Source organism: Agelaius phoeniceus, chromosome 3 (assembly GCF_051311805.1).
Source record: "Agelaius phoeniceus isolate bAgePho1 chromosome 3, bAgePho1.hap1, whole genome shotgun sequence".
Lineage (NCBI taxonomy): Eukaryota > Metazoa > Chordata > Aves > Passeriformes > Icteridae > Agelaius > Agelaius phoeniceus.
Window position 1 is genome coordinate 73,987,565 of NC_135267.1, and position 26,919 is coordinate 74,014,483.

The 26,919-nt window shown below is 41.2% G+C and overlaps 1 protein-coding gene across 1 annotated transcript; it reads right to left on the bottom strand.

Annotated features, from left to right (window-relative positions):
* Positions 1–9,786: 9,786 nt before the first annotated feature.
* Positions 9,787–16,169, bottom strand: FAM89A (family with sequence similarity 89 member A). Its single transcript, XM_054629897.2, has 2 exons — positions 15,774–16,169; positions 9,787–11,786 (listed from the first exon to the last, which is right to left on the bottom strand). The coding sequence occupies exons 1-2, from the start codon at positions 16,026–16,028 to the stop codon at positions 11,628–11,630; spliced, it is 414 nt and encodes a 137-aa protein (XP_054485872.1). The 5' UTR covers positions 16,029–16,169; the 3' UTR covers positions 9,787–11,627.
* Positions 16,170–26,919: the final 10,750 nt, after the last annotated feature.

The window sequence follows — 26,919 nt, forward strand, 5'->3', positions numbered from 1 at the left end:
ATGAGTATCATGAAGCAAATATAAAAACATCCTACTGCCAAGTTTAAAAATTATGAACATGAAAGAAGAGTAGTATTAATTGCAGACATTTTTGTAAAAGTCTAAGTGACAACACAACATAGCAAAAGATGTTTTCCAAGCAGTAAAGTCTGTGGGTTTCCCTAGAAAAGATACCAGTAACCTCGTTATTTCAATGGTTTGCACTACAGCCTTGAAAATACACTTTTATAAGGCAGAATTAGCAATTGTACAGTAATAGAATTAGTCAGTGAACAGGAAGAGCTGTGCAACAGCAGAGCTGCTCCCTCCATTCTGCATTAGTCCGTGCTGCATTAGGCTTTGCTGGTGCAAGGGCTACCACCCTTGTGCCCTCCTGCACATACAGACAAGGGAGCCCTTTCTTCCACACAAGCCCTATCTCAGAGGCATATAAGCTGCCATTTGTTACCCCAGTCTTCACCAAACTGAAAGTAAAGCAGGACATCTGTACTGGAAAACTATTAGCTGATTTCTCATAAAACAAGCAGGCCCTTGTTTCTCAGGGGCTTGCCTGCTTTTGCATTCCTTGAGCACTCCCCAGCCGAGTGGTGTTAAGCACTGCAGTGCCAATCTGGAGTTGATGAGGAAAGCACTGTTGATTTCAAAACTTGAAGGAACACACAGACACTCTTACATATGTGTTCTTTGATTAATTTTTGGTTTTTTAAAGCACAAATCCAAGCTTTTAAAAATGAACATCCATCTTCAGTTTGGAGAAATGTGAGAATGAAATTAGTAATGAAAAACAGATCACAAAATATTTGTTTTGGTGACTTGGTATCAAGGTCAGTTCAAGATACAACCACAAAAGCTATAAAATTCAAATTATTTCAGGATGACATGTTTTAAAAATCTAAGTAGTCCCACAAGCTGGGATTATTCTGAATCTTGTTGAGCTCTGCAAAAATTCATGTGGCAAGAGAGAGAATGAATACATTCCTCCACTGCTAAAAATCAATAGGATTTTTGTTTATGAATTATTTGAAACTCAGGTTTCTGCAGTTAAAATTTGCAAGAAGGTATATATAACAAGATTCCCATTTTGTCTCCTGCCTCTTAGCTGTTCTGACCTTCTTAGTCTTTCCAGTAATGCTTACTGTATTTCTGAGTTGGCAAGAAAGAAGATACGAACATAAGGAGCTTCATAAAATCTTGATCTGCTGTCCTAACTTTTTTTGAGCTCTCTGTAGACAAATGACAGGTCTGCAAAGCAACTAGGGAATACTGCTAATGATGTTTTAATTGCTTTTCATTAGAATAATAGCTATTGTTTGGGTTTGTTTGGGTTTTTTCCCCTGGGTAAAAATGTGGTTTAAATTCCTTTACATAGGAGCATAAGAGTGTGAACTTAAGAGATTTTACATGTGCTGGCTGGTGCTGAAATAAATCCAGAGGATCCCCTTGATTTCTTCCAATCTCTGACTGTAATTCTGAGGACATTTTTAGGCAGAAGAAATGTTTTGCTGCACAGAAGTGCGTGCCATGGCTCTCTAAGCACAGGACTGGGCACCTGAATTAAGACCTGAATCCTAATCCTGGCTCTAAGACCGAGCAGTGCTGTGACCTTGAGCAAGTCATATATGGCTTGCATGGCTCCATAAAATGATTCTATCTCCACCATCACAGGATTTGGGGGAGGATTAATTTGTTCATGTCTGCTTAGAAAGATGAAAAGCATTAAGTCCTTTCAGCTGCAGGTTGTTAGGAGTCAGTCAACACTGTGAATGTCAGATATGAAACAGACATGCCAGGAGCCAGAGAATGTGAATATTAAAGGTGATATGTTTAAAGTCTTTGTTATACTAAGGGAAGCTTTAATTCTGACCCTTGCTGGCATGCAGTTCTGGAACGTACACATCTGAAGACTTAGCAATATATACAGCAAATCACTGATCCCTTATTATGATTTTGAAGTTATTGCAGCTGTTGTGTGCCAAAATAAATCTGAAATTAGTTAAAAAACAAGCAAAGGGAACTCGCACATTAGCTGATCTTACTTTCAGCTATCTAAAAGAAAAAATAAGGTACTTTATTTGACAGTTTGAGACTTTGAGGTAGAAAGCACTGGTACATTTTGCAGAAAAATATTTCTTAAAAAATGCTACAAACCATTGGTGTCTTTTCAGTAAACAAATTCAATAACATTGCACAGATTTAAACAAGAAAACAAGACCTCAGCAACATATAAGCACTTCTACTCACCTTGCACTCCTTCCTCAGAACTGCATATCCACTCTGTAAGCATCTGTGGGTGTTGCCTTTATAGTGATTCCCTGCCAGGCAAGCTGCAGCCCATCTGACACTGTCATACATGCATCACTCTTTAACTTTGATCCTTTCTTTGGTCTCTCACTTCTCATCCAGAATAAAGCTTTGGTTCTAACCATCAAAGCCACACATGTATCATGTCTTGGCTACAGCAGAGATAGTCTCTCTTGCTCTCAGTAGGGCTACAGCATTCTTTTGATCACTGAAAATCAAAAGCCAACAGAAGTGTAATAATAACTAGGAAGAAAACATTTCCCATTGAGAACATCCACTGGATAATAACATGCCACTTCCCAGCACCAGAAAAAATGTCTTGGATTTTGGAGGATAGGGACCAAAAGAGAATGTATTACATTGAGCATACACCTCATAAATTTGTCCAAATTTGTTTCCCTCTAAGGACATTTATCCTACTGAGCAGTGTGAAAATGGCAGATGGGTTGCATGGCAAGGAAAGCACAATTCATCTCTTACTCATTTTGTCCTGGGAGGGAACAAAATGAAAATAAAACACTGATGATTCATGAAGAATTTTTTCAGGAATGGTGATTTGAACCCTTTTCTTTAGAGAAGCAAATTAACTTTGCTGTGGACGAACACAATGGCAGGTATTCATTTCTTTACACAACCACATGACAAGACTTAGTTTGTACCACAACTCTCATCTTTTCAAATGGATTTTGCACTTCTTAAGTGGATTTTTCCCTAAAATAGTTTTCTGCTTAACTGAATTGTGCGGTTTATGTAAATTGTAAATTTATATGTGTGCAGATGGAAGGAGAGGGAAGGTCAAACCAGTTCCTACAGCCTGTGCATTTTCTGCCTTATCTATGTATGAAATGGTGCGACTTCTTTCTGTTTAAAGGTCCTACATTGAAAGAAAATGCCAACAGCAAGAAAGGCACCTTCCTCCCACAATAATTTGAGTATTGTGCAACAGGACAGATTGTATCAGTTAAAAAAAAAAGTCATGTCCCTGACAGAACAGTATCAGAAGCATGCAGAGATCACGTCTCCCTTCTCTCATTGTTACTCAGCTACTTTTATGTAACAAAATGCCAGCATGGTGATTCTAATCTAATTCAGCTGCACAAGCACTTTGACTGAAAGTTCAGAGAGGTGTTTTTAATCCTCTCCAACACAACCTAATAGAGGATGGCAAAACAGGAAGCCCTCGTGTGCAGATCCTTCCTCCCTATAATGGCAGGGTGGAAGGTGCCATCTGTCATTTCATGCCATTATATTAGAAAGTGCTGTCTCCTCTAAACTCCTTGCAGCAGCTGCTCCTGGAGGCTCAGCTCTTTGTCCTGAGCAGGCAGCTGTCCCTGCCACCCCCTTGGGAATAGTTTTGTTTTCACAGAATCAGACAGGGCTAGAAGTGATCTCAGAGGTCATTGGTCCTTCCGCCAGCCGCTGGGATGGATAGGCACTCCTGACAGATGTTCTCCACGGCAGGCAGAGATTCTGGCTCTCAGAGACCAAACCTAAGCTGCCTTTCCCAAATTAGGAGACCTATCAGCTCCTACTGCATGTAGCAGCAGTCTGATGCCCAGTTGTTTTTCAACTATGACCATTTATTCAAGTAATATGATTTTGTGAAAATACAAGATTTTACTTGAGGAATCCATTGTGAAGATGGTGGCTTGGTCTTTTAGAAAGTTTCAGTCCTTCAATTTTTTTCTCCAGGTTGCAAGCTTCCTATTCCCCTACCCCCTGCTTAGCCTTGCTAAACCAGTGACACGAAAATCCATCAAATTCCTTGGCTGCAGGACCACAAAGCATTGAAGATTTAATTTTAAATGAACAAGGCAGCCTGCACCTCTTTGGATCTACCACAGACTTTTTGTAAGGACACAGGCACTGGGTAACCCACCATTAAGCTGAAACAAAAATACAATCAGTGCCTACAAACGAAAGTAATTCAGAGAATGGGCATGGTGCATTGAGATTTCTGTTCCTGGAGAATAAATGCATCCCAGCAAACTCTCTCCTGATTTGCAAAAGAAATTGTAGTGTATATTTTCATTAGTGGGCACACATTTTAGCAGATGCTTATACAAATAAATGCCTGCAGTAATAACGAGATATGCTTGGCTTCTCTAACACTGATTGATGCATTCTGCCTGTACACACCTGCACTCAAAAGCACAGAAAAGAGTATTATTCTCTCTGAGAAGAAGGAACATTGAAAGCTTCAAACAGTCCTGCATTTGCAACAGAAACAGAAAAGACTTTTTGAATGACTGGCTAGTGATAAGTGAAAAGTCCTTTTGTGTAACCACACAAAGCACTGGAGACAAGACAAACCTATTTACATATGAGAACTCAGACCTCAAGCAAACCCTATTAGAAAGGACGTGAAACAGGATAAAAGATATGCAAAAACTAGAATTCCTTCTTCCCCACAGAGATTACTGCAAATTTCTACTGCTCTCATTTATCCTTAAGGGTTAATACTGTATGCAAGCAACCGTGCAATGATGGTCTCCAAAAATATACTAGAACTGTGGTCATAAATGTCTTTCCTCTTCTAAAAATGCACACAAATTATACATTGAATAGGTGCTATATATTCCATGCTCTCTACAGGTTATATGTATGATGCAAGGTATTCAAGGAAATGCTTCTCCAATTTGAGTATCATGACTAAGTATCAGTCAGAAAGAGCAAGGTTATTTTAAACATACAAGATTGTTCATACAGGATAAACTTCACATGGTAACAGAGCTTTGATATTCTAATCCTATGAGAAATTAATTTGCTCTCTGATTTTATATACTATTTATTTCAGCTGATTCTGATAAAACGTCCTTCCCCTATCCCAAACTGTGTTAATATTTCAGTTGTTACCTTTAGTGCAACATAGCGTATAAGAAGTAATTTTATTCCAGAATACAGCCTTTGATGTTGTTTAGGAGTAATGGAACAGGTTAAAATGTGGTCCTGTTTAAGCTTGTACTTTACGTTTTCAAAACTTTACTTGTTAGCTCACCTCTGCATGCAATGTTTGAATTTTGCATTATCCATGAGGCCTTTCAGTACAAATAATTAGTGCTTTGTTAAAATTAAGATTCAGGTAGCCAAAGATACTGTGAAGAGTTGAGAGAAAAAAAACCCAATAAAATGTACTGTCCCTGTCATGCAGATGCTTTCATAACTGAAGAAACTACCTTATTACCCTGCCTGCTTGTAAATGATTTAAAAAGGTTCTGCTGTTTGACGAGTCAGAAGAGTTTAAGCAAGAGCTGGTAGGGCTCAGACAGGCAACTTTATTGTTTGTGACAGCACCTGGTATCCTGAGCCAAAAGGAGCTCACAAACTCTTACTCATGTGTCTACCCAAATAACCACAGGGACATTTCTGACCTGTGGAAGAAATGCTTGTGATTTCTGAAAGTGAGTAGTTAGCACTGCAAGGAGGATTGAACTGCTAACATGAATTTAAGGCAGTGGTTTGACATAGAACTGAACTCTCTATGCACCAACAATTCCAAACAATCTGCTCGAACGACTAAATTCTAACAATCCATCATTTTCATGGGATTTCTCATCTCATATTAAACTGAGGAATTCTGAAAAATTATTAAGATAATGTCTTCAAGAGAATGTAAAGTCTTAGCACAAGTGCGTTTATAATCTGTGGCAAAAGTTCAGAGAAGAGCCAAAATAGTCACAAGTCTGTATTTCAGTAGCAGATGGCTTTGTCTTTTTAACTTGCATACCAACCTTATCTGAAAAATGTAAATTCTACTGCTAAAAGCACATTCCTCTGAAATCATAGTGGGCTTCATTACTTAGCTGGCTGTTTCTGCAATCATTTAATTAAGTTTTGTGACTAGAACAGATGAAAGAGAAGGGGACAAAAACCTAAGGGAAAGAGACTTTTGCAGTGAATATTCATCCCCTCCAAAGTTCCTCTGTCACTTAATACCAAATAGCCAAACTCACTGCTGAGTGAGTCATCTCAGTGAAAGGCCCTTGCTAATCCTCTTCATTCCCTACAAGACACAATTGCCCCACAAGCTGCAGGTGCCAGTCCAGCACACATCCAGCCTTACCTAGGCTTTAATCCCTAGAGCACATCTGGGTTCTGTGCAGCCACCTCTGCTCTTCCAGACCACCTCAGCTCAGAAGAGTGTCCCTGTGCACAGATCCCCCAGGCTCTTTCAGCCATGGCAGAACCCAGTCCTCACAGCAGACCCTGGGTGTTTGTAAAGCTGCCTGCAGAGCTGGAGTGCCCAGGATCATAGAATAAGCAGTTAAGAGGCTTTACCACATAGGGAGCTTGGAAACTCACAGAAAATGTTAAAATCAAAAGATGACTTTGGAAATAGGAGAAATCTTTTAACTACTTTGCTAAGAAAACAAACAAGTTATTTCCTTAGGTCATGCAGCATTGTCCAGAGTTAAATGTAGTAACTTCAAATAAACCAAAAATAATGGATAGAAAAATGCACTTCTGAGGAGTTATTTTCTGAGAAAATGCATGTCATATATGAAAAGGAATATGAACCTCAAACTGCTGTGGTAATGTATCCTGTACAGACAGGCAACAAAAAACCAGAGTAAATTCTTTCAAAGTGGCTGAAGGTCACAGAGCTGTACATTGGAGAAAAGACCTGTTGTTAGGGTTCCCTTTGGCACATACCTGCTAAATCCTTCCATTTCACATTCCTCCCCAGCAGCCAGCTGAACAGCAATGGGGGAATTAATTTCCTTTGCCCTCAGAGCAATCTAATTCCTCAAAGAAAATGGACAGCTTTAGCTAAGCTAAATAAAGTCAAGAAAACATGTTCTTTTCAGTTAAGCAAAAGTCTGTACCTGCAACAAATGACTGTCATGTTAAAAATACATGAGAAGTAGTGTACCCCCAGTCTCTAAAACAGGTCAAAAAAGGACATAAAAAATCCCCCAAGGTGTCAGCAGCAGAACTAATCAAACATGGGACTTAAAGAACTTGTGTCCCAGGACCTCAGCATCTCTTCCAAACTGTGCCAAGCTCTCACCTCCAGAAACTCTAACATTCCTCCCCACTGCTCTTCCCTTCTAGCATCCCACTGAAGGCAGCCCCTCAATGTGTATGCAGTTTTCATACAGTCCCTAAAAGATGTGCTGAGACTCACCTCCTTCCCACTGCCCCCCTGGCACCCAGCACTGCAGAGCTGCCAGCAGCTGTGTGACCACGCAGCTTTTGCCTTCTGGCAGCAGGGTGGCCTAACAGAAGCCAAAAGGGGAATTATACCTGTGATCCTGTCCAAGGAAGAAGCAGTTAGTCTCTCTCCTCATCCAGCTCCAAATTCTTACAAGCTTTCTAAGAACAGACCAACTTCTGTCCTATCAGCTCTAGTTCATAGCAAGCAGGATGGAAAATGCCTGGACAGATTTACTGCATATGCTTTGTTTCCTTAGGATGAAGGCTAAATGTGACACAAAACCTTAGGCTTGTAAATAAGTACTAAGTGGATCAATTATAAGCACTGTGGGGGCTTTGCTATTCTCATAATTGCATTTAAAATTTGCAAACTGTCTTATTTACAAGAAATTGTAAACATAATTCTAAAAAAATCAACTTATTTTAGAAGCCACATAAAATGATTGGTTACCTACGATTAGGAACTAAATTAATTACAAATACTATCGTAATTGCTGCCTAATTCTCCTAGTCCTCCAATCTCATGACTATACCAAATAGTATACTAAAGCCTCAAATTTAGCAAGCATCTAAACTATGCATAAACTGAGTGCAGATTTGCCCCACCTTTATTGGAAAACTTTCTTTGAAGCAACATTCATGCTTCTTACAAATTATTCTAATGATTGCCTACTGCATTTCAGTGCATTAATGCAGTACCTTTTAGTAATACATTTGTAGTGTGTATTTGAGTATCTCCTTAATCTAAGTATGCAGCTGTTCCACAGTCTTGGAAATAACAAACAGCAATTCTGATTTTAAGAGAAGATCCCTGCTTTGAAGTCAATCCACACTAAAGTCAATAGCACTGACAGTGACTTCACCAGGAGCTTAAGCTGAACCTAAATGCTCATCTGTTATATTAGCCTTAGTATCAGTCACCCATTACTTTTTGGCACCCACTTTCTCCAAAGCAGAGCACTCCTTCCAGACTCTTCTCTTTTAGTAGACTAAGGAAATTTCCAGGGAACTAAACTGTAATGTAATTATGACAGTATGACTCTGCAGTTGTCATAGCAATGGAATGAGGGTGATATGCTGTGAAGTAAAAATAAAACTTCAACTACAGCTAGTGGAGAAGTAACAATTATTTCTAACTGTTTTACCACATTTATAGGCCCTTTGGAGAAAGGCCATGGAAGTCACACAGTGTAGATTGCCTTCTGCACTGCTGCACTCAGAGTTTTCCACCTCTGGGCAGCAGGAGCCTGACTGTTCTTGCTTCCTTGTAAACCTGTCTTTTCCTGGGCCTGCTCATTATTGCCTGTGCTATGTGGGACTGGAAAAGTTCCACAGTGTTCACTGGGTAGAGAAGATTCCAAGGGTTTCTTTCATTGTATCCTTAAAAGGCACCCTTAAAAACTTAGGAGTTGAGATGAACTGGGGTTATGGGTCAAAATGGGAAAGCTGTGTTGGGATGAGGTTTGGACCATGGGTAGGAAGCTCTTGTAGTAACATGACTCCGTTCTGTTGTGTGCACACCAAACTCAGACTGAAGCTGCCTGTAGCAACTTCTCAGTATTTAAGCTACACTTTCATACCAAGCACCTCTTTCAGAGCAATTCCCCTGTTTCATGCTGTTATAATGTGGTAAAGAGAAACAACTCACAACTGCAACAGCAGGCATAGAAATCAGCCTCTGAAACAGCTGCTTATTGGTTATTATTTTACAACCTTCTTCTGGCTAGCCAGCCCTTGTGGCATTTGGGTTTTCCTTAGGAACACAGACTATAACTTCTCTCCCACGCAAAATGGTGCTATTAAAAGGGGCAGGGTGCTGAAAACTTAGCAAGTCCTTATAATCCATCCTGTTTTTCAGTCCAAATTTTGTGGAGTAATGCTTTAGGACATTTATTCTTCCCTTGGTAGAGGGAATACCAGCCAAATGTTCCATGTTGCCTAAATCATGAGCAGGATTAGAAATATAAATAATTTTGCTTTTTAATTTATGTAAGAGAAAATACTGTGAATTTTACTCAAGTCCATTCTCATCACCAAGACTATTAAGGAATGGCTGTCTAAAGATCTGTAAAACAGAATTATTAGTTTTAGTAGTAGAAAGATGATTTTCTCCTGAATTCAAAACCAAATAAAATCCAATTAAGACAGAGAAGCAGGAAATTCCATTCCAAATAGAGGTAGGTGGAACTTTTTCCAATTTAATTCAAAGATTGCTTTCTTCAGTCCAGGGTGATGACTAGTCCTAGTTTTCTTATGGGAGGGTTGGGAAGGGGGGTAGGGTTTGTATTCATTGAAAAGGTAAATTAAAATACACACAACATTAGAAAGTTATGCTAAACATCATGCTTTTTATTTTTGGGGAAAGAGCAAGAAAATAGCAGTACTTCAACAGACTAGAAAAAGCCTCATGTAAATACTAAAAGCACAGCAAATTATACTAAAAGCTTATACATTCTTAAGTCAAAGCAGAAAGTTGCATGTAAATATGTGTGTGTATATATATTTATACATGTATACACACATAGGCACACAACTTTTAAGTACAGATATAACTATCTGAATTATCTGTGTTTTCCTTATCATTCAGTTTAGTTTTGGGTGAGTGAAGCAATTAGACCGGAATTAACATTAAAAAAAATATCCAACCACTGCCACAGACTAGATTAAGAACTTATACACATACACAACCACAGCACAGTGTTTACTCTCGTGGCCTTCAAATTCCACTAAAATAAGCCAGTTTTAGAGGGAATGCACCCTGGAAATCTCTTGGCTTTTATCACTGAAACATCCTAGCCTTTGTTAAAAACTAACAGAGGAGCTACCCCAGAATGTGATCTCCAATTCTTCCTGCAAACTGCATGCAAGCCAGACATGAACCATGCAAAAACCCTTTGAGGTTTAAGCCCTTAATTATTACCTTGTGTCAAGATTCAGGCACTGTGCTTTACAGCAATCTTCAGAATTAAATTTAAGAAACTAAAATCGCATTGGGAGTTGATTTTACTTAAAATAGAGAAGGGTGAAAACTCAGATAGTTGGCAACTCTCAGCTGATTAAGCATTTCACACAATGAATTAATAAAAACTTAACCAAGTGCTTTAGTAAGTTCTGAAAACAAAAATAATTTATATTTCAAAGAACAAGTTAGTATAAAAAGTTTTAACATATGCAAAGTATGTGCTCAAAATACTTATTTCGCATTTTTAAAAAGAGCTGTCATCTACCTTACAGCAACAAAGTTCACCCAGTATAAAATATTGCAATTTGTCCCATTGTGTCATATGAGAGGTTTCCTTATTCTTCATATGATCAAGAACACTTGCACAAGAGTTCATGTTATTCCAAGCCACATAGTGGCAGCCAGACTATGTTTGAAAATGTGCTTTTACTATGCAGTGCAGTAAAAGCTAAGCAAACCATTTCAGAGCAGCGTTTAGCAGGTCGAAGAGCTACGTTGATGCAAGAAATCCAGAGAAGAGTATAAAAGTTAATGCCAAGTGGCAGTACCAAGAAAGTGAATTAGATCAACAGAAAAAAAACCCCTGCTGATAACATTCACTATCACATGTACAGCTTGTAAGCTAGGAATAAATTAGCTTAAGGAGAAAAAAAAAATTCACTGTGTAAACAATTCACCCAGTACAAAACTGGATGCAGCCGGTAAGAGCAGAACTAGCTTAGTAGTGCTGAGGATGTGCGTGCATCCAGATGCCTGTTCAAAATGCATTTATCAATGCCACTGACCCCCCCAAAAATCACCTAGAGCTATTTACACCACAGCAGAGGCTTCCCTCCCCCCTTATGAAGTTATTACAACTCAGGAAGTCACTGCTGTCTACTATGATTAGAATTCCAGTTATAAGCTACCGATGTTTGTAAGATGAAAACACCCACCTTCCAAATTAAATTGAAAACTCTTGTCAAGCATGTCTGAAGACTCTTCAAAAGTTAAAGTACAGCACTTTGCTCAAGTGGTATTTGCATGAGTAACTTGTACTGACAGCCTGTTAAAATAAGAGAATTTAACACAACTCAGGGTAGCTGGGTGTTCCTCCTCAGGAAGAGGGATCCATACAAATTCCAGTCGTTCTTGTTGAGGTGTGTTACAGGGAGAGAAGGACCAAAGCACCCCAGTCCAGTCAGCCTTGAGGGGAATCTTCCTGCTTCTAGAAGTATTCCTCCTCCTCATCAAAAAATCCGTTTTCCATGGCGTACGAGCAGTCTGCGTTAGAGTCAGCTTGGCAGGCACCTTTGTATTCTTGAATGGATTCGTACAGGGAGTAGAGCTGACACAGCAATGACATATCCAGCTGCCGAAGGCCAACCTGAAGGGGCAACAATTCAAACCATCATTACTACAAGTGTCTTTCTATGGCAGTATAATGCTATGTATCTGTTGTTGCTAAACAGGAGGTTCAAGCTTCTTTCCACCTTGAACAGTTACAAAAAGTGAAAGTAAAATTCATTTTCTAAGGTGGCAGATGCCCCATGGGATAAACTGGACAAAAGAACAAGGAACGATGTGATGCAATAGTACAGAACAAATGCAAAGTGTTCTTCAAAATGCTGTATTACAATGATGGGCCTAACTTCCAATAAGCAGTTCACTGCTGTCAGAGCCATGGCAGATAAATTCATGAAGTCTATATTCCTCATTATGCAAGGGAGATATTTCTCCAGAAACACCGTGTATCTTTCACACATCTTTCTCTGACACCATCACAAGGTGCTCTGCTTTTGTCTGAAACAGCCCTGGAGTAAAAGTTTTAAATGGGACTCTGACTGGTTTTCCCACTTCCCAGCTAAGTATTTCTACTCTAATTTACTTTTCAATGTTGATGTACATAGGCATCTGGCAAAGCCAGGTACGTCTAGCACAATACAGCACACTACTTCCAGGCAGCAAAACTAAAGCAGAAGTGACACAAGGACAAACTTCATCTCTTACAAATCTTCAGAGTACTTTCATGTGCCACTCAGCACATGGTGCTTGATTATAATTAAGCACCTAATATTTTGGTCCTTAAGCTTCTCAAATATTAGTTCCAGAGCAAATTAAGGATTTGAAAAACCATTAAAAAAAAGGCCGCATCTTTATGTCAGGTACAAAACCAGTATGTTGCACTGCAAATTGAAATCATGCTACTCATTTAACTCAGTTCAGTCTCCCTCTCTGGCAACAAAATGGAGAGTTTACTTGACATTGTCATCTATCCAAGTCAGATCAAATTAAAACTAGGTTTTGCCTTGCAGCTAATTTAAACCACCACCCAATTAGAGATTCTAGAGAAACAGCCATTTCAGCCTTATTTTTCAACAAAGTGTTAAGCCAACAGACTGCTCCTAGTGAGCCTCAGTTTCATCAAATAAAAAGTTTCTGCCACAACTCATGTCAAGAGGAAATAAATAAATAAATAAATAAATAAATAAATAATGTTAGCAGCCTTTACTGCAACCTGAACACCAGGCTGTATTTTATTCATAATGAGAACTCTAACCTCTCCTTATGCTTCTAAATTCTCCAGACAATACACTCAGCACACAAGAAAACCACAACAAGCTAGCATGAAGATCTTACTTTGACATTGCTGAACTATTCTACCAGCAGCTCTTTCTGAAAGCAGGGAGAAAAAAAAAAATCATACACCACAATGCCACTGAGAAGAAGAGGATACAGCATCTTTCAAGAACAACATATATTACCTGGTGACATCATGAAGCCAAAAGATGACGTCTTGCACAGGCTAAATGTGAAGACTTTAGGACAAGACATGGAGCGCTGTGCTAGCTGCCAGGATATTAGAGGTAAGTCTTTCCACCACCTCAGATCTATGCTACTTTTCTCATCCATTTTCCTTTATAACCTAAACTGCTCACCTCAGGTAAGAAAGAATGCTGAGAAGTTGGACTTAATGCTCTGGCATACAAGCATGAGATCCACCTGGCAGACCTGCATGAGAGCTAAATGTTTGAGGGACAAGACTGCAGTCCAGAGCTGTTCAAAAAGCAATCAGGAGTGAGTCGAGCCAAAAAAGTCAACCTGGAGACCAGCGACCTTTGTCTCCCAAGGAAAGTGGGAGCATTTTTACCAGCAGCTCTCCTGTTTCAGCTCCATAAAAGACTTGAGCACTTTCTGTGAAGTTCAATCCTACTAACTGCCAAGCACAAACTTCAAGAGAAAAATTGCCCAGCAGAATTAACATAATAGGTCTTTAAACCAAATGGTTATGTTTAATATCTTATTTTTCTGTTGCTGTCACGAATATCAAACAATCAAACAGGAAGTCTACTGAGAAAAATGCAGCCTCTTCAAAACTTTCAAGTATGATCCCTGAGGTAAGAAAAGCCTGAAGAAATGTCCAACACTGATAGCATTAGCACAGTTTTTAATGCCAGCCAAGCTGTGTTTGACTCTTGATAAGAAAACCTATAGTGCACAATTCCATGCAATAACTCTTCCTCACACAGTTCTGAAATGACCTCTCCTTTCTTCCCTCTCTCTCTCTCTCTCCAAAGCATCCAAGTTCATCACTTTCTCAGCTTTAGAAACTTACATACATACATACACACAGTACCTTGCTTGATCATGCAGGAAAAGATGCTCTGTGCATTTCTTCCTCACTCACTATGGAAAATTTAAATCAAGCCTATTACTCAATAAAAATATCTTTGATTGCTGCAAGAAAGAGTGTTCAATATCAGTAATAAAGCACTTTAATCTTCTTGATGAAAGACAGCCTATTGGTACACAAGAGTCTCTCTTAATTTGTACAGGCCACAAAAAAGTACATCTGGAACCAAGGACCCTGTTGCTTGAAAGTCTTTGATGTGTTCAGAAGTATCTTTTTCTTCAGAAGTATTTTATCAAATTATCATCAAGGATAACAGAGTATTAAAAGAAAGTTTAAAGGGGAAGTCTAGTTATCAAATGACTTTGAGAAGTATCTATCTCATTTGATTTCCCATTAGGAAAAAAAAATAGATTAGACTTGCCTAATGAGTTCTCTGCTTTTTTGGAAAGGCTTAAGACGACTAAGACCATATGTCCTTGTTTCCTTTTACAGCATTGCAGAAGAAAGCCCCGGCAGTCGATAGACACCCATCCTTCCTGAGCCTTAATGCAAACTGGCAATTCTAATACACAGTTTTAAGAATTATCTCTAACTGTTGAAACACTGGTGGCAGACTAGGATTTCATCACACTACACTGTTCTTCCAAATCCACAGAAAGACCTTTCAAAAGAGCTTTTTGTCCTCAAGCACATTTTTAGCCTGAGAAAAAGTCTTTAACTTGGCAGATTTTCAGCAATGCCATATTTTATATGCTTCACAGCATTATTAGAGATGGAAGACACCTCTGGAGATCATCCAGTGCAAAGCTCCTGCCAAAGCAGGGTCACCTCAAGCTGGTGACACACAAACGTGTACTGTGTGGGTTTTGAATGTCTCTAGACAGGCAGACTCCATGAGCTCCCTGGGCAGCTTGTTCCAGTGGTCTGCTGCCCTCAATGTAAAGAAGTTTTTCTTCATGTTGAGGTGGAACTCCTTCTTTTTCAGTTTATGGCCATTGCTCTTCATGCTGTTGCTGGGCACCACCAGAAAGAGTCTGGCACCATCCTCTTGAGACTCGCCTTTCAGATATTTATATATATTAATGAGATTTCCTCTCAGTCCTCTTTTCTCTAGACTAAACAGGCCCATCTCCTGCAGCCCCTCTTCATAAGAAAGATGCTCCAGACCCCTAATTATCTTAGTGGCCCTCCACTGGCCCCTCTCCAGCAGCTCCCTGTCTTTCTTGCACTGATTGTACAGAACCCTCAGCGGGAGAGGCTTAGGTTATTATTAGTCACTACAGCTGCAGCTTGCACCAGCAAAGCACCAACACCCAATTAGTGTTTAATCAAAAGGTGCGCCAGGTCGCCCGGAAGAATTTCGCTATAATAACGCCGCGCTACAGGATCAAAACAGAGTCGTGGAGAGAACCACGCCGAACCACAGCCACCAGGGCTGCACGAATCGCTGCTGACGCTGGGGGATTTTTGACCACCAGCCTTTCAGCGTGGCTGCCGGGTCCCGAGGGGTGCCGCAGGGCGCGGTAAGCGGCTCCCCATCCACACCGCGGCAGCCCCGCCGCCACCGGCCCCGGCCCTCCCCCGCCGTCGGCATCAGCACCGGGTTACGGGGGCTGCACCGGCCCGCGCCCACTCGGGGCCAGAGCCGGGGCGCCGTTCTGACCCCGGGGAGGTGGCGGCGCCCCCGCCGCCGCTTGCCACGTCCGCCGCCCCCGCCGAGCCCCGGCCCGCCCCGCTCACCATCTCCTTGCGGAGCAGGGCCAGCGCCGCGTCCAGGTTGGGAGGCTTGGGCGGGCGCGGCGAGCCCCGGCCGCCGCCGCTCAGCTCGTCCTGGATGCGGGACTTCTGCGCGTAGAGGCGCTCCAGGTCCCGCCACCGCCCGCCCTGGCCGCCGCCGCCGCCCGAGGACGAGGAGTTCAGCAGCCCGCTCAGGCTCTTGGGCAGCGGCGGCAGCCCCGCACCACCGCCGGGCCCCGGCAGCCCCGGCCCGCTCATGCTGCAGCCGCGGCCACCGACGGAAGGAGCCGCCTCGGCCCCGCCGCGGGAGGCGCCGCCCGGAGCCCGCCCCGCCTCCAGGCCGGGCGGGGGCGGGGGAGCCGTGCGGGGCCGGACGAGGGAAGGGAGGCAGGGGAGGTAGGGGAGATAGCCGGGGAGCAGCAGGGTGATGGAGGGGCCGCGCCACAGGTGCCCCGGTTCAGGGCCGGGCCCGCTTTGTGTGAGCCGCGGTGAGTCCCTGCGGGCGCGGCCTCAGCCCGTGCCCCACAGAAACAGCCCCGCGGCAGCGCTCGGTCCCCGGGCACGGGCAGGCAGAGGGGCCCTGCGGCAGCGGGGCTGAGCCTCCAGGCTCGGCCCAGGGGCTGGGGGAGGGATGAAGCGCAGTGAAAGCAGGCATGAAAGCAGATTAACTGCTGCAGGCGGAGGTGACCGGTTTGTCTGTGGCGATGGTGTTGCATCAGTCGCCTGCATAAGGCGACACTGCTCACCCTTCCCATCAAGATGTTTCTTTCTGCCCCCATTTGGGTTGGGATAAATGTCTTCTTAGTAGCCTGTACCGTGCTGTGTTTTTGATTCAGAATGAGAATAATGTTGATAATATACTAATGCTTTGATTTTTGCTGAGTCGTGTTTATCCTAAGGGCTCTCTTTTGTCTCTGTGTGCTTGTCTCATGCTCTGCCGGGGAAAAGGTACACAAAAGAAACTGGGAGGGAGCACAGCGGTGACTGGTGACCCAAACTGGCCAAAGGGATATTCACCTTTTTTATTTGTACTTTGTTCTCAATTATTAAACTGTTCTTATCTCAGCCTACGTGTTTTACTTTTGATTCTTCTTCCCATTCCACTGGGGGAGAGGGAGGGGGGTGTGGGGGAGTGGGGTGGCTGAGCGAGCAGCTGTGGTGTTTTGTTTCCAGCTGGGTTTAATCCACGACCCTTTCACATGCTCACAGCCAAGTTTTGTACTTAAAGTGTTTTATCTCCGAGCATTGCAACTACACAAACCTAGGTCTATCTTCTTTGTGAGTCAAACCTCTCAATCTGAGAGTTAGCTCGCTGTCTGTCTTCCAGCATTATTCACAGAGAGGATTATTGCTCTGCTTTACAGGAATACCCAGGTGCTTTCCTGAGAAGGCTGTGGAGAGGGAGCCATGCTCCAGGACCGAGGATGTGGCACGGGAATCCCCAAAACTGCCAGTGTGGCCACAGCTCTGGTGCCACAGCAGCACAATCTCAATGTGCCAACTCTGATTTTGTGCCTTTTATGCTTCCTCCCTTTCTCCTTGACATGTTTGCATCTCTGGAGTCTCTTAAAAAAAGAAAAAATAGGGCAGTTTTGGATTATTCAAAATCCAAACCTAAGCAGGGTATTAAATTGGAGTTCTGGGAATATGCTGCCATTGCCAAGCCAGATTGTTTAGAGGTGCATTCCTATTCCCATGACCCTGCTTTGTTTGTGGGGTTTTCTCTTCAAGAAATACCCAGATATGGTGATTTTGAGTTAAGCCTCTACATACTTTCAGTTTTGTTCCCAGACTTGCATGGTTTTTTCATGGTTTAAATGTCACTGGAGTCTGTGACAATTGTTTTCAAACTGCTTAAAGTTGAGGAAGCTTTTGCCAATCGTTCTTCCTGTTTATATGACACTTTAGGGATTGATTTTTCAGACAACCTGATGGTCTTTTTTATGCTTTTTGCCCTGGAATGAAGAAGATTTTTCCCCCTGTTCACCATGATGCTACTTCTGCCCAAGTTGATTGTGAAAAATAAAGTTGTGCTCATAGCTTTTATGAAAATAAAGGCATTTTAAACCATCCTTATTGTAGATTAAAAGTGTCAGCCAAGGGTGCCTGAGTGCAAAAACTTTGTTTTGGTTTGCTAAAGAAGTACACACTCTACTATTTTTCTGCTTATTAGCAAATGCATTATTTGTTCTCCATTCACTACCCCCCGTTTTTCTCCCAGATGACAGCTATTTGAAAAAGCTTGTATTATTTTATCTAGACCACCTTATCTTATTTTTTTTCAGTTTACCTGATTTCATTAAAATCTGAGTGCATTTTTTCACACTTGTGTCCTTTAGGCACCTTGTTGTCACATTTACCATTGCCGAGAACTTTATGTTGTCTTACTGCTCAGCTTTGTAATCTGAAAAAGGAAAAAAACCTACTTGTTGGGTTTTCAGTGACCCTTCTCTCAACTGGCAAACTTATCTAGCCTTCATTCATACTAAATTCATAATTATCTTTTAAAATCTAAATCTACTGCTTTATTTATTCTGACCTAGTTATAACAGGGTGATAATGGAAGCTGGAGTCTTTTGCAGTTATGTCTTCTGGTTATGAAGCAAGCTTTTGTTAGCTGTATAGACCTCTTGGTCTTTGTTGGTTCCCAGAACTGAACTACAGAAACATGTTACTTGTCAAAACTGATCTTTGCTAAGGACGTTACCTCAAAAAACCCCACATTAAAAATACATGCTGCTATGTCATAAAGAATTAGGAAGTTCCAGAGGAGTGGTGTCCCATAACATCTCCGTATGCATTACGGCATGGGTTTAATTTACATGTTCATATGTGATGGTTCTCCTTTCCTAATTCATCAGGAGGCTACACAATGCCTGTGTATCATTTGTGCATCATTTACTAACAACCCTCTCTCCAAATGTGGTGATCTATATGCGTTATACTGTGCTTGAACTGATCCTTGAACTGATACATTAAGACTGTTCCCTACAGCCTTTTCTCTGATGTTTTCCCCTCTAATAACTGAGTTATCCACAGATGTTAATGGAATTCCTCGTTATGACAGCCCTGTGTTAGAAGGTAGTATTGTTATCCCCATTGGAACAAGGACATGAGGACACAGGGAGCTGAAGGTAGGTCATGGTAAAAAACATTGACTAATTTTAAAAGCCTGGTTTGTGATTCCTCGGAATGACTTTCAACCCAACAGAACTGACAAAAGAACATGTCCCTCTGCTTCAAGCTACCCTGCACAGAGCAGCACTTCTTCTTAAAGCTACCTTCATTAGAACTTTAACACTCCAGAGTTTGCAGCAATGTGGCACATGTCACATTTGTCAGCTGTGCATCAGGGATATCCTAAAACTTGCCAAATAAGATGCACCAGAGCTCCTCTGTCAGTATCCTTTTTGTGTTGGGAAGATGTATCTCATTGGGTTAACTTGCAGTCAAAATTATTTGTCAAGGGCCAGTCAGGATCCAGATACCACAATCTGGGCATAAGCAAGACAAATTAATAATTAGTTACACATGCTTTTCTCTTCCATTTGCCCCCATAGTTAAAGTGCCCGAACACACTCTGTTTCTCATGGGGCCTATGGCTTTTATCACTGGTATGGAGGAACAGGGATCAGACTGTTTTGGGGTGCTTTGGGAATGATGTGAATCGCAGCCACTTGGCTGAAGAGAATTCAGAATTTTTTGGGTATAACTGGAACCTGATATAGGATGCCATATAGTGGTATATCCAAACAGAAACTAGATTTTCAGCTAAAGATCATTCAATTCTTAGGCATCATTTTTCATTAGTTTTAAATGAAAATGGTCGGGTCCTAATTTTGACACTTTTTCTCCAGGTAAATTTTTATATCTCTGCCTAAAAGGTGAAACCCCAAGCATATTCTAACACATATCACAGGGGCTTCCAGCTAGGCCCCTAGCAAAGTGGTATCCCAGATCTAGAGCAGAGATCCTTCTATTTAAGCTACCTGAGTAAACAGGAGCAATAGAGGGCTTTTACCTTTTTTATAGGTCTGCTACCTCATAGATACCCAAGAAAGACACTTCAGCCTTTACAGGATTCAGAACAAAGTGCCAAAACCACAAATATGGACGTTGGGGGATCCAGGCTCCAGTTTAAAGTTCTTGATGAAATGTATTCTTGTGTAAACCCAGGTACACACCACTTGCTCTCTCAGCCTGCTGCTGTTGCCCTTGTTTTTGGTTTCCACCACATCCTGTCCTTGTCCTGGCATAGACCCTGTTCCAAAGCAATGTCATCATTCCTATCCGTGCCTTTTCTTGCTTCAGCTGCCACACATGGATGCTCGATCTGTGTGTCTCTGGAGAGGGATCCTGGGCCAAGAAGTCCCTGGCCCTTTCTACCCTCACTAGCTGTGCACCAAATCTTCACTTCCCCTTCTCCTCTGCTCTATTGGCAATTTGTGGGGTCCACCATAGAAGTCTTTCTCCATGCCCAGATGGGCAGCTCTTACCTTACAGCTTGGACCAGCCTTGGGGCCCTCCAGGGTCTCGGTCCTTATTTGAAGATAACCAGTCTTTGTTTATCCTCTGCCTAACCATTCATGTTAGCAAACAGAGTTCATTTAGAGTGCACCTATGCTAATTTTTGAGCAGGACCCACTCATGCTAAGCAGTAAGCAACTTACAGTTAAACTTATGCCTACACAATTCATTCCTAACATTCTATAAGAAAACTTATTTTACTCTTCAGCACTCTTTTTGCTGTCTTCCTCAGCTTCTCTGTCATATCTTATGCTACTCTTTAGCCTGCTGCAGTGGAGTCAGATTGCTAATTCTTCCTTTTTCATGGAGAAACAAAAAAAAGAAAATTTTGACAACAAGAGAGAGAGAATGTGTCTAGGGCATGGGGGGTAGGTGTGACAGAAAGGTGGTTAGGGCTGGGCCAAGCAAGGGCATTATATTCAGCAGGAATCAGAGGTTACAGGCAGTGATCTGTAGAGATCTCATAGTGTGTGTTAGCAACTGTTTCATCACTGATGGCAACTCCCAGCTGGCTTGTGAGCTTTGGTTTTTTGTTTTTGGGTTGTTGGTTTGCTTTGCTTTGGGTTTGGTTTTGGTTTTTTAAGTGGCAGCAACTCAAAGCAGAGCTCTCTTTCCTCTCTCCTTTTCTCAATGAGGGTGGTATAGATTTTTGAACTAATTTATGCCCATCAGTTAAAGCAGTGAGAAGCAGTATGGAAATCTGAAGAGCGTGTGCATGTGGCAAATAGTTACATTTCTGCAGTGATGAGTGGTCTAATTCCTCTCTCTCACTGTATTTTTTACACTGCAGTCAGTTCCAAGTGCTGTGTTTTGTGTTGTGAATGGGAAAAAAGACTCAAAGTATGTACTTTCATGTCAAAAATTCCAGTTCAGGATTATAGGAAGGACCATGCTAAGGAAAGATAAGGACTGGATCTGAAAGTAAAGTTGATGGAAACTCTAGTTGAGGTATCCAGCTGTTGTTTTCCTGATGATGCCAAAATATGGTTTGTTCATATCTCTGTTCAAATTTAGATCAAACTATAAATCTTCTCCACAGTACATCACTCCATGCACTGCAACACTAGTTTTAAAATCTCCTTATTCTGTCCTCTCACTTTATTCAATTAGATGTAGTGGTATCAGTCTTTTTTTTCCCCTACCTCTCCAGCCTCATAGATTCTTCTCCATTTTGTGAACTCTAGAAAAAAAGAATTGTAATTTAGACCACACCAAGTTCATAATCCCATAATGTATCCTTTTTTACAGGACTTCTGCTGTAGTTAAGAAAGCAAGCCATTTTATTATTTCTTATCAGTTGGAAAAAGTAAATCCCCTAAAATAAAATGAGAAACAATGGTAGCCTGTAGGAATTTATAATTTCAGTATTATATGAAAATTCATAGTCATGAAAGAATACAGCAGATTTTGTGAGGTAACTGTGTAATAAACTAGCCTCATGCCCAAAGTTCATGGTGGCTCTGAACATCTTCCCTACATCTCCTTTTGCTGTGTCAAAAAAAAAAGAAAAAAAAAAGAAGAAAAGTAAAAAGGACTTCAAAGTGCTTTGGGATATTTTTCTCCTCTTTCCCATGAGTTCAGTGTAGTTCTGATAAGCATTTGCCTCTTCCAAAAGATGGTTTGAGGGGGCATTTATTACCAGTCTCTGGTTAGTTCAGTTTGTTAGCCTCACAACAACTCATTTCTTACTCTCAACAGTCTGACTTGACTTACAGTAACAGCTTTCCAGAATCTGATTACTGAAAGCAGATCCCCAGGGGATCAGAGCTACAGGCTTTAAGGGTATTTGTCTTATTATCCCAGTGACACTGAGCAGACCCTTTCCTTTAGTGAGATCTGCATTGGGGTCAGATCTGGAGGATGGGCTGAGGTCATCTGAGGTAAAAATGATGGGAGCTCTAAATCTGCAGGCAAAACAGCACAGCGGGAAGCAAGCTGCTGAGCAGGAATGGCTGCGGGTGCACAGAAGTGGGAAGGACTTGTGCTTGCTGAGTGCAGTATATTGCAGATTCTCTAGCAATTTGTATCTGCCTCAAGGCCTTTTTGAGTGAGGAGTGGTCATTGGTAATTTAAAAAAAAAGAATTCTTTATTTCTCTGTGACATGGTCATTTGGAATAAACATGGAAGTTTCTATGTACTGTTATGTCTGGGGATCTTAGCAAAGAGATCATATTTCTTGCTTCTTTCTTCTTAGCTTCTTAGCTTCTTTCTTCTTAGTGTTTGCCCTTAGCAATTGTGTATATCAGATTTTTTTTTTCAAGCCTGAATATGGAAATCTGTTAGATAACATGTTTTCACTAGATAGAAGTAGATTACACTGCTCAGGAGACAAACATTCCTCTTCAGCTGTAAATGGGTATAATGCTGGCTGGGGGGGCATAATTTTATATTCAGATGTACCTGTGTTCTTGTAACATAACCTTTCCTCTGCTGCAATGCAAGTAGACAGATTTGTGCCTGAACTGAGTTGCTGAATAATTAAGTTCAAAACTGAGGCTGCAGAAAGCCCCATTCCACATCCTTCAGTTCAGCTGTGCAGATGCCACTGTCCCACACTGCCCTCCACCTGCCTGGAGCTCTGCCTGCCGCTGCAAGGAGGCTGCACTCCTCTGCAGGCACTCACAGGGGAGAGTGATGAGCACATTTCAGTGGGGCAGCAGCTGGGGTTGCACAGGATGGATGAGGCTTCAGAGATGCCTGAGAGCACAGCAGCAGCTGAATTGAGGGCAGGCCAGAGCTTGAGGGGAGCATCCTCATGTGGACCTGGATCTCCTTGTGTTGTGCTGAAATTGAGCCACCTCTGAGGTGGGACAGGGGAAATCATTTAATGGTGTGTAACATTATTTCTAAATAGTTTAGAGGAGAAGGATACTCTATGTAATTGAAAGTTCATTTAGCTAGAGAGAATATAATTACCTGGCACAGTTAGAGGAGCAAAGCTATTATGAGTCTTTGATGAAAGTTGTCATCAGTTGTTTAATGGCCAACAAGTGACTAGAATTTTTGTTTCGTATTTCATACAAGAACAGCACATTCAGCAGCCCCAGTGACCCCTAAATTCAGTGCAGAGACACTCAGCAATTACTGCCTCAGAGGCAGATGTTCTCCTAGCTGAACTATGATCATTGCTTCTTGCAGCATTTTAGTGTGTAGCACCCAAAACGCAACAAGTTCGGGCCTTATTTCAAATGAGCAACCTACTTCTGTAATTGTACTGACAAAGGAATGCCTTTGAAATACTGTCAGTATTTAAAAATTAAATACATTCTATGCAGCAAACATAATGCTTGAAAATAAGTTCTTGGTGTAAGTACATGATACTCAATATTTACCTGATGTGAACTTGGCAGAGAAATTGTATCAAAGCAGTTTACATTTTCAACAGTGTAAAAACAATCCAGCCCTCTTTTCCCCCTTCTTCTCTGTTAGAAAAGCCCCTCTCAGGCAATGCAAACTGTGGGGTTGTTTCTCTGTCTCCTGCCCAAGAACTCTATGTGCCTGCCAGGAGGGAAGATGATCCTTATCTGCATGTGCTGAGCTCATGTGCCTCTCAACACAATCATGCTTTTCAGTTTATTGCAGACAGACATGTTTGTCCCAGGCTGACACATGGACTGAGAGAAACACATCCAGCTCACCGAGGGATCCAAAGGTTCAGTTCATCTTCCCTCCATGGAGTCCCTCCAGCTTTTCAGAGTTGTTCTTCTGGTAGAGATGTTGAGGAATAACTGTAATGCCAACAGCTGTCATTGCCAGGTGGGAATGGTGCTGGAGTGCAGCAATTCCTGCACACACCTTAGGCACCTGCTGCAACGCTGGAGACAGCTCACATGTGACAGGATCAAACCATATAATAATCCCGTCAATTCTTTGTCATTTTACAACTTGGTGCCATCTGGAGTATGGCACAGAGAGAGCCTCACCCAAAAAGCAATCTACAGTAAATGTTGAGGTTGCAAAAGGAAACGAAAATGTAAAGTAAAACAAAAGGCTGAAACCCCTGCAGGGGGAAATGCGACAGCAAATATCCGCAAGGAGGGGAAGCTGCTGAGTCCAAACATCAGTGCTGGAAATGAGATCAGTTCAAGCTGATCCCTAATCAGTCACTGACAGGAACAAACAGGTATACAAATGAGTTGGAGGGAAAAACAAGGATTTATGAAGTATTTCTGGCAAGTCTGGAAAAATAAGAGTCATTCCCTTTGGGAAATGTAATCTAAAGGCTTCTTTGCTTTTCTTTGTTGAGTTGTCCAGGGAAGATGGAAGCCTACAGAGACAGCCTGAATAAGAACCATCAAAAATAGGATTGCTATCAAGTCCAACACTTGCTGTGAAAATAAAAGTCAGTTTTAAGGCACATCAATAATTTTATTTCCACTTGCATCTCTAAAGAATGCTAAGGAGTTAGAAGTGGTGGAGACCTTTTGAAGATCTTGTTTACAGGTTGGACAGGAAAAAGCAACTTCTTCCTTCTTAATCTCCTCTCTCTCTTAGCTTCTTTTTCAAAATTGGGACAGGATAAACAAAATGTAATTTATACAAGGCAAAAAACCCCTATACTGTGAGAAATAAGATGTGGAATGCAAGGTATGCATGCTTTGATTTCAACTTACTGTTTTAAATCCTTTCTAGAGTGCAATTGGTCTTTATTATGAGTTTTCAGAACTTTTTGGAAAACCAGTGACCTGGAATAACTTTTAGATATCTCACAATTATTGTCAAATTTCAACTATAAAAAAAAAAATCAAGTACCATCTCTTTTATTTTTCAATGCTTATGAAAACTTTTAGAATAGAATTAACATAATTTTGTTGGTGCTTTGAAAATAGGTTATTTGCATCCTGTGGCACTCACTCTTTTGATGAAGACATTTATATTTACCAACTTTATTCTTGTCAAGTCATGGTTTTCTCTGATATTGCTTTGAGGTAGAGAGAGAAAGAGGTAAAATGATAATTTGATATCACTTTGGTGAACTATCATAGAAGATAAACAGTAACTCATAAATACTATGATTTTTTAATGATTTCAGAACTGAAATATGTTGCTGTCTCTGCTCCAGACTTGATTCTGAAAATTAATTACTTTTAATTCTCATTAATTTAATGAAGTATCAACAAAGCCACAGCTAGCTAAAACTGCGAGAAGTGTGCACTTTAAGATATTTTCCAAAATTTTCACAGGAAGATGCTTCCTAATATGTTCTGGAGACCTCTGTCATTCCTTGAATAAGCCCCATGAGGCTTGATCCAAATCTCATGGAATTCAGTGTCAGTCTGTCCACTGGCTTCAGCTGTAGAGGGGATTGGGTTAGAGCCTGTGTCTGAATCAATGGGAGGCCTGTGGTGTCTGAATGTCGGATGTTTCAGGGAAGAACTGACAAACAATCTTGCTGTCAGGCTTAGGGGACCTCGGTCTTCAGAGCAATGCTGATACACCAAATAAACCTGGGAGGTGCATAATAATCACATAAAAAAGGATGGAGAAAAATGGTGTTATTTGTAATACTAGCCTGTGTAAAGGACACAATCAGTTTTGTAAGAGAAAATGTAGGGAACTTGAAGAAGGCTTTCATTAAGCAATATTAATAGCAAAGTTCCATCACATTTCACAAACAAACACTAAATGTGTGGGGTTTTTTTAGTGTGAGGGCAAGAGTGTAATGTGTGATTTACAAATGCTACTTTTGATACTGGCAGTGATGCAAAACTATTTAAGAACTGCTGGTGACCATGTCTTGGATTACTGTTGTGCAATAACATCAGTGTTTCGCTGCCAAATGCCCAAGATGTGCAGGTAAGGTGCTTTTACTCTTGTCCTCACTGGTTTTCACACTATTGCTCCATCTTACTGATACATTTGAGTGTGGTTCAGCCTTTCTCAATTGTAATCTTCATCTTCTTAAGAGTTTGTTTTGGGTTGGTTTTGGTTTTCTGGTTTGTTGTGTGGGGGTTTCCTACTAGGTTTTTCTTTGTTTCTTCTAATAGCCATATAGCAATACCTTTACCATTGCAGACTGAAAGGCCTGGTTTTATGTAATCCCTCCTTTTCCTCAAAACATCTCCTAGAACTGTTAAGTGCACTGCTACACTCATTGAACCCCAGCACAGCAGTTAGGTTGCATAATGCACTTCTCTAAATCAACTTGAGCAGATGGGAAGGAAAATAGCTTGAGCTAGCACAGCACAACTCCCCTTGGGCCCTTTTCAGATGGAGGTGGAAGTGCAGCCTGGCAATGCCCTACTGTCTTTATTTTGTCCTCTTGAATGACAGAGGCAGCCTAGCCTGAGTAAAGAATTATTCCCCCTGGCTCTTCCTCTCCTCCCAGTTTACACTGGGAGCACTGTACAACTACGCTCTTTTAAATATTGCTTGTATGGTAATTTTTCTCAGCCATCACAAACTGCTTCATTTCTACTGGTATTTAGGCAAAAAAGAGAGAAGATCAACAAAAAATTAAATAAGTGAGATATAAACAAGAACAACATATATTAAAAGGTGATTAAAATAGTGACATTAATAAGTCTTTTTTTATGCTTATCAGGTATCACAGATGTATGAAGAAATTAAACCTTGTCAGTTTATTAAAACTCCATGATCATCAGTGGTTAATTTATCCAA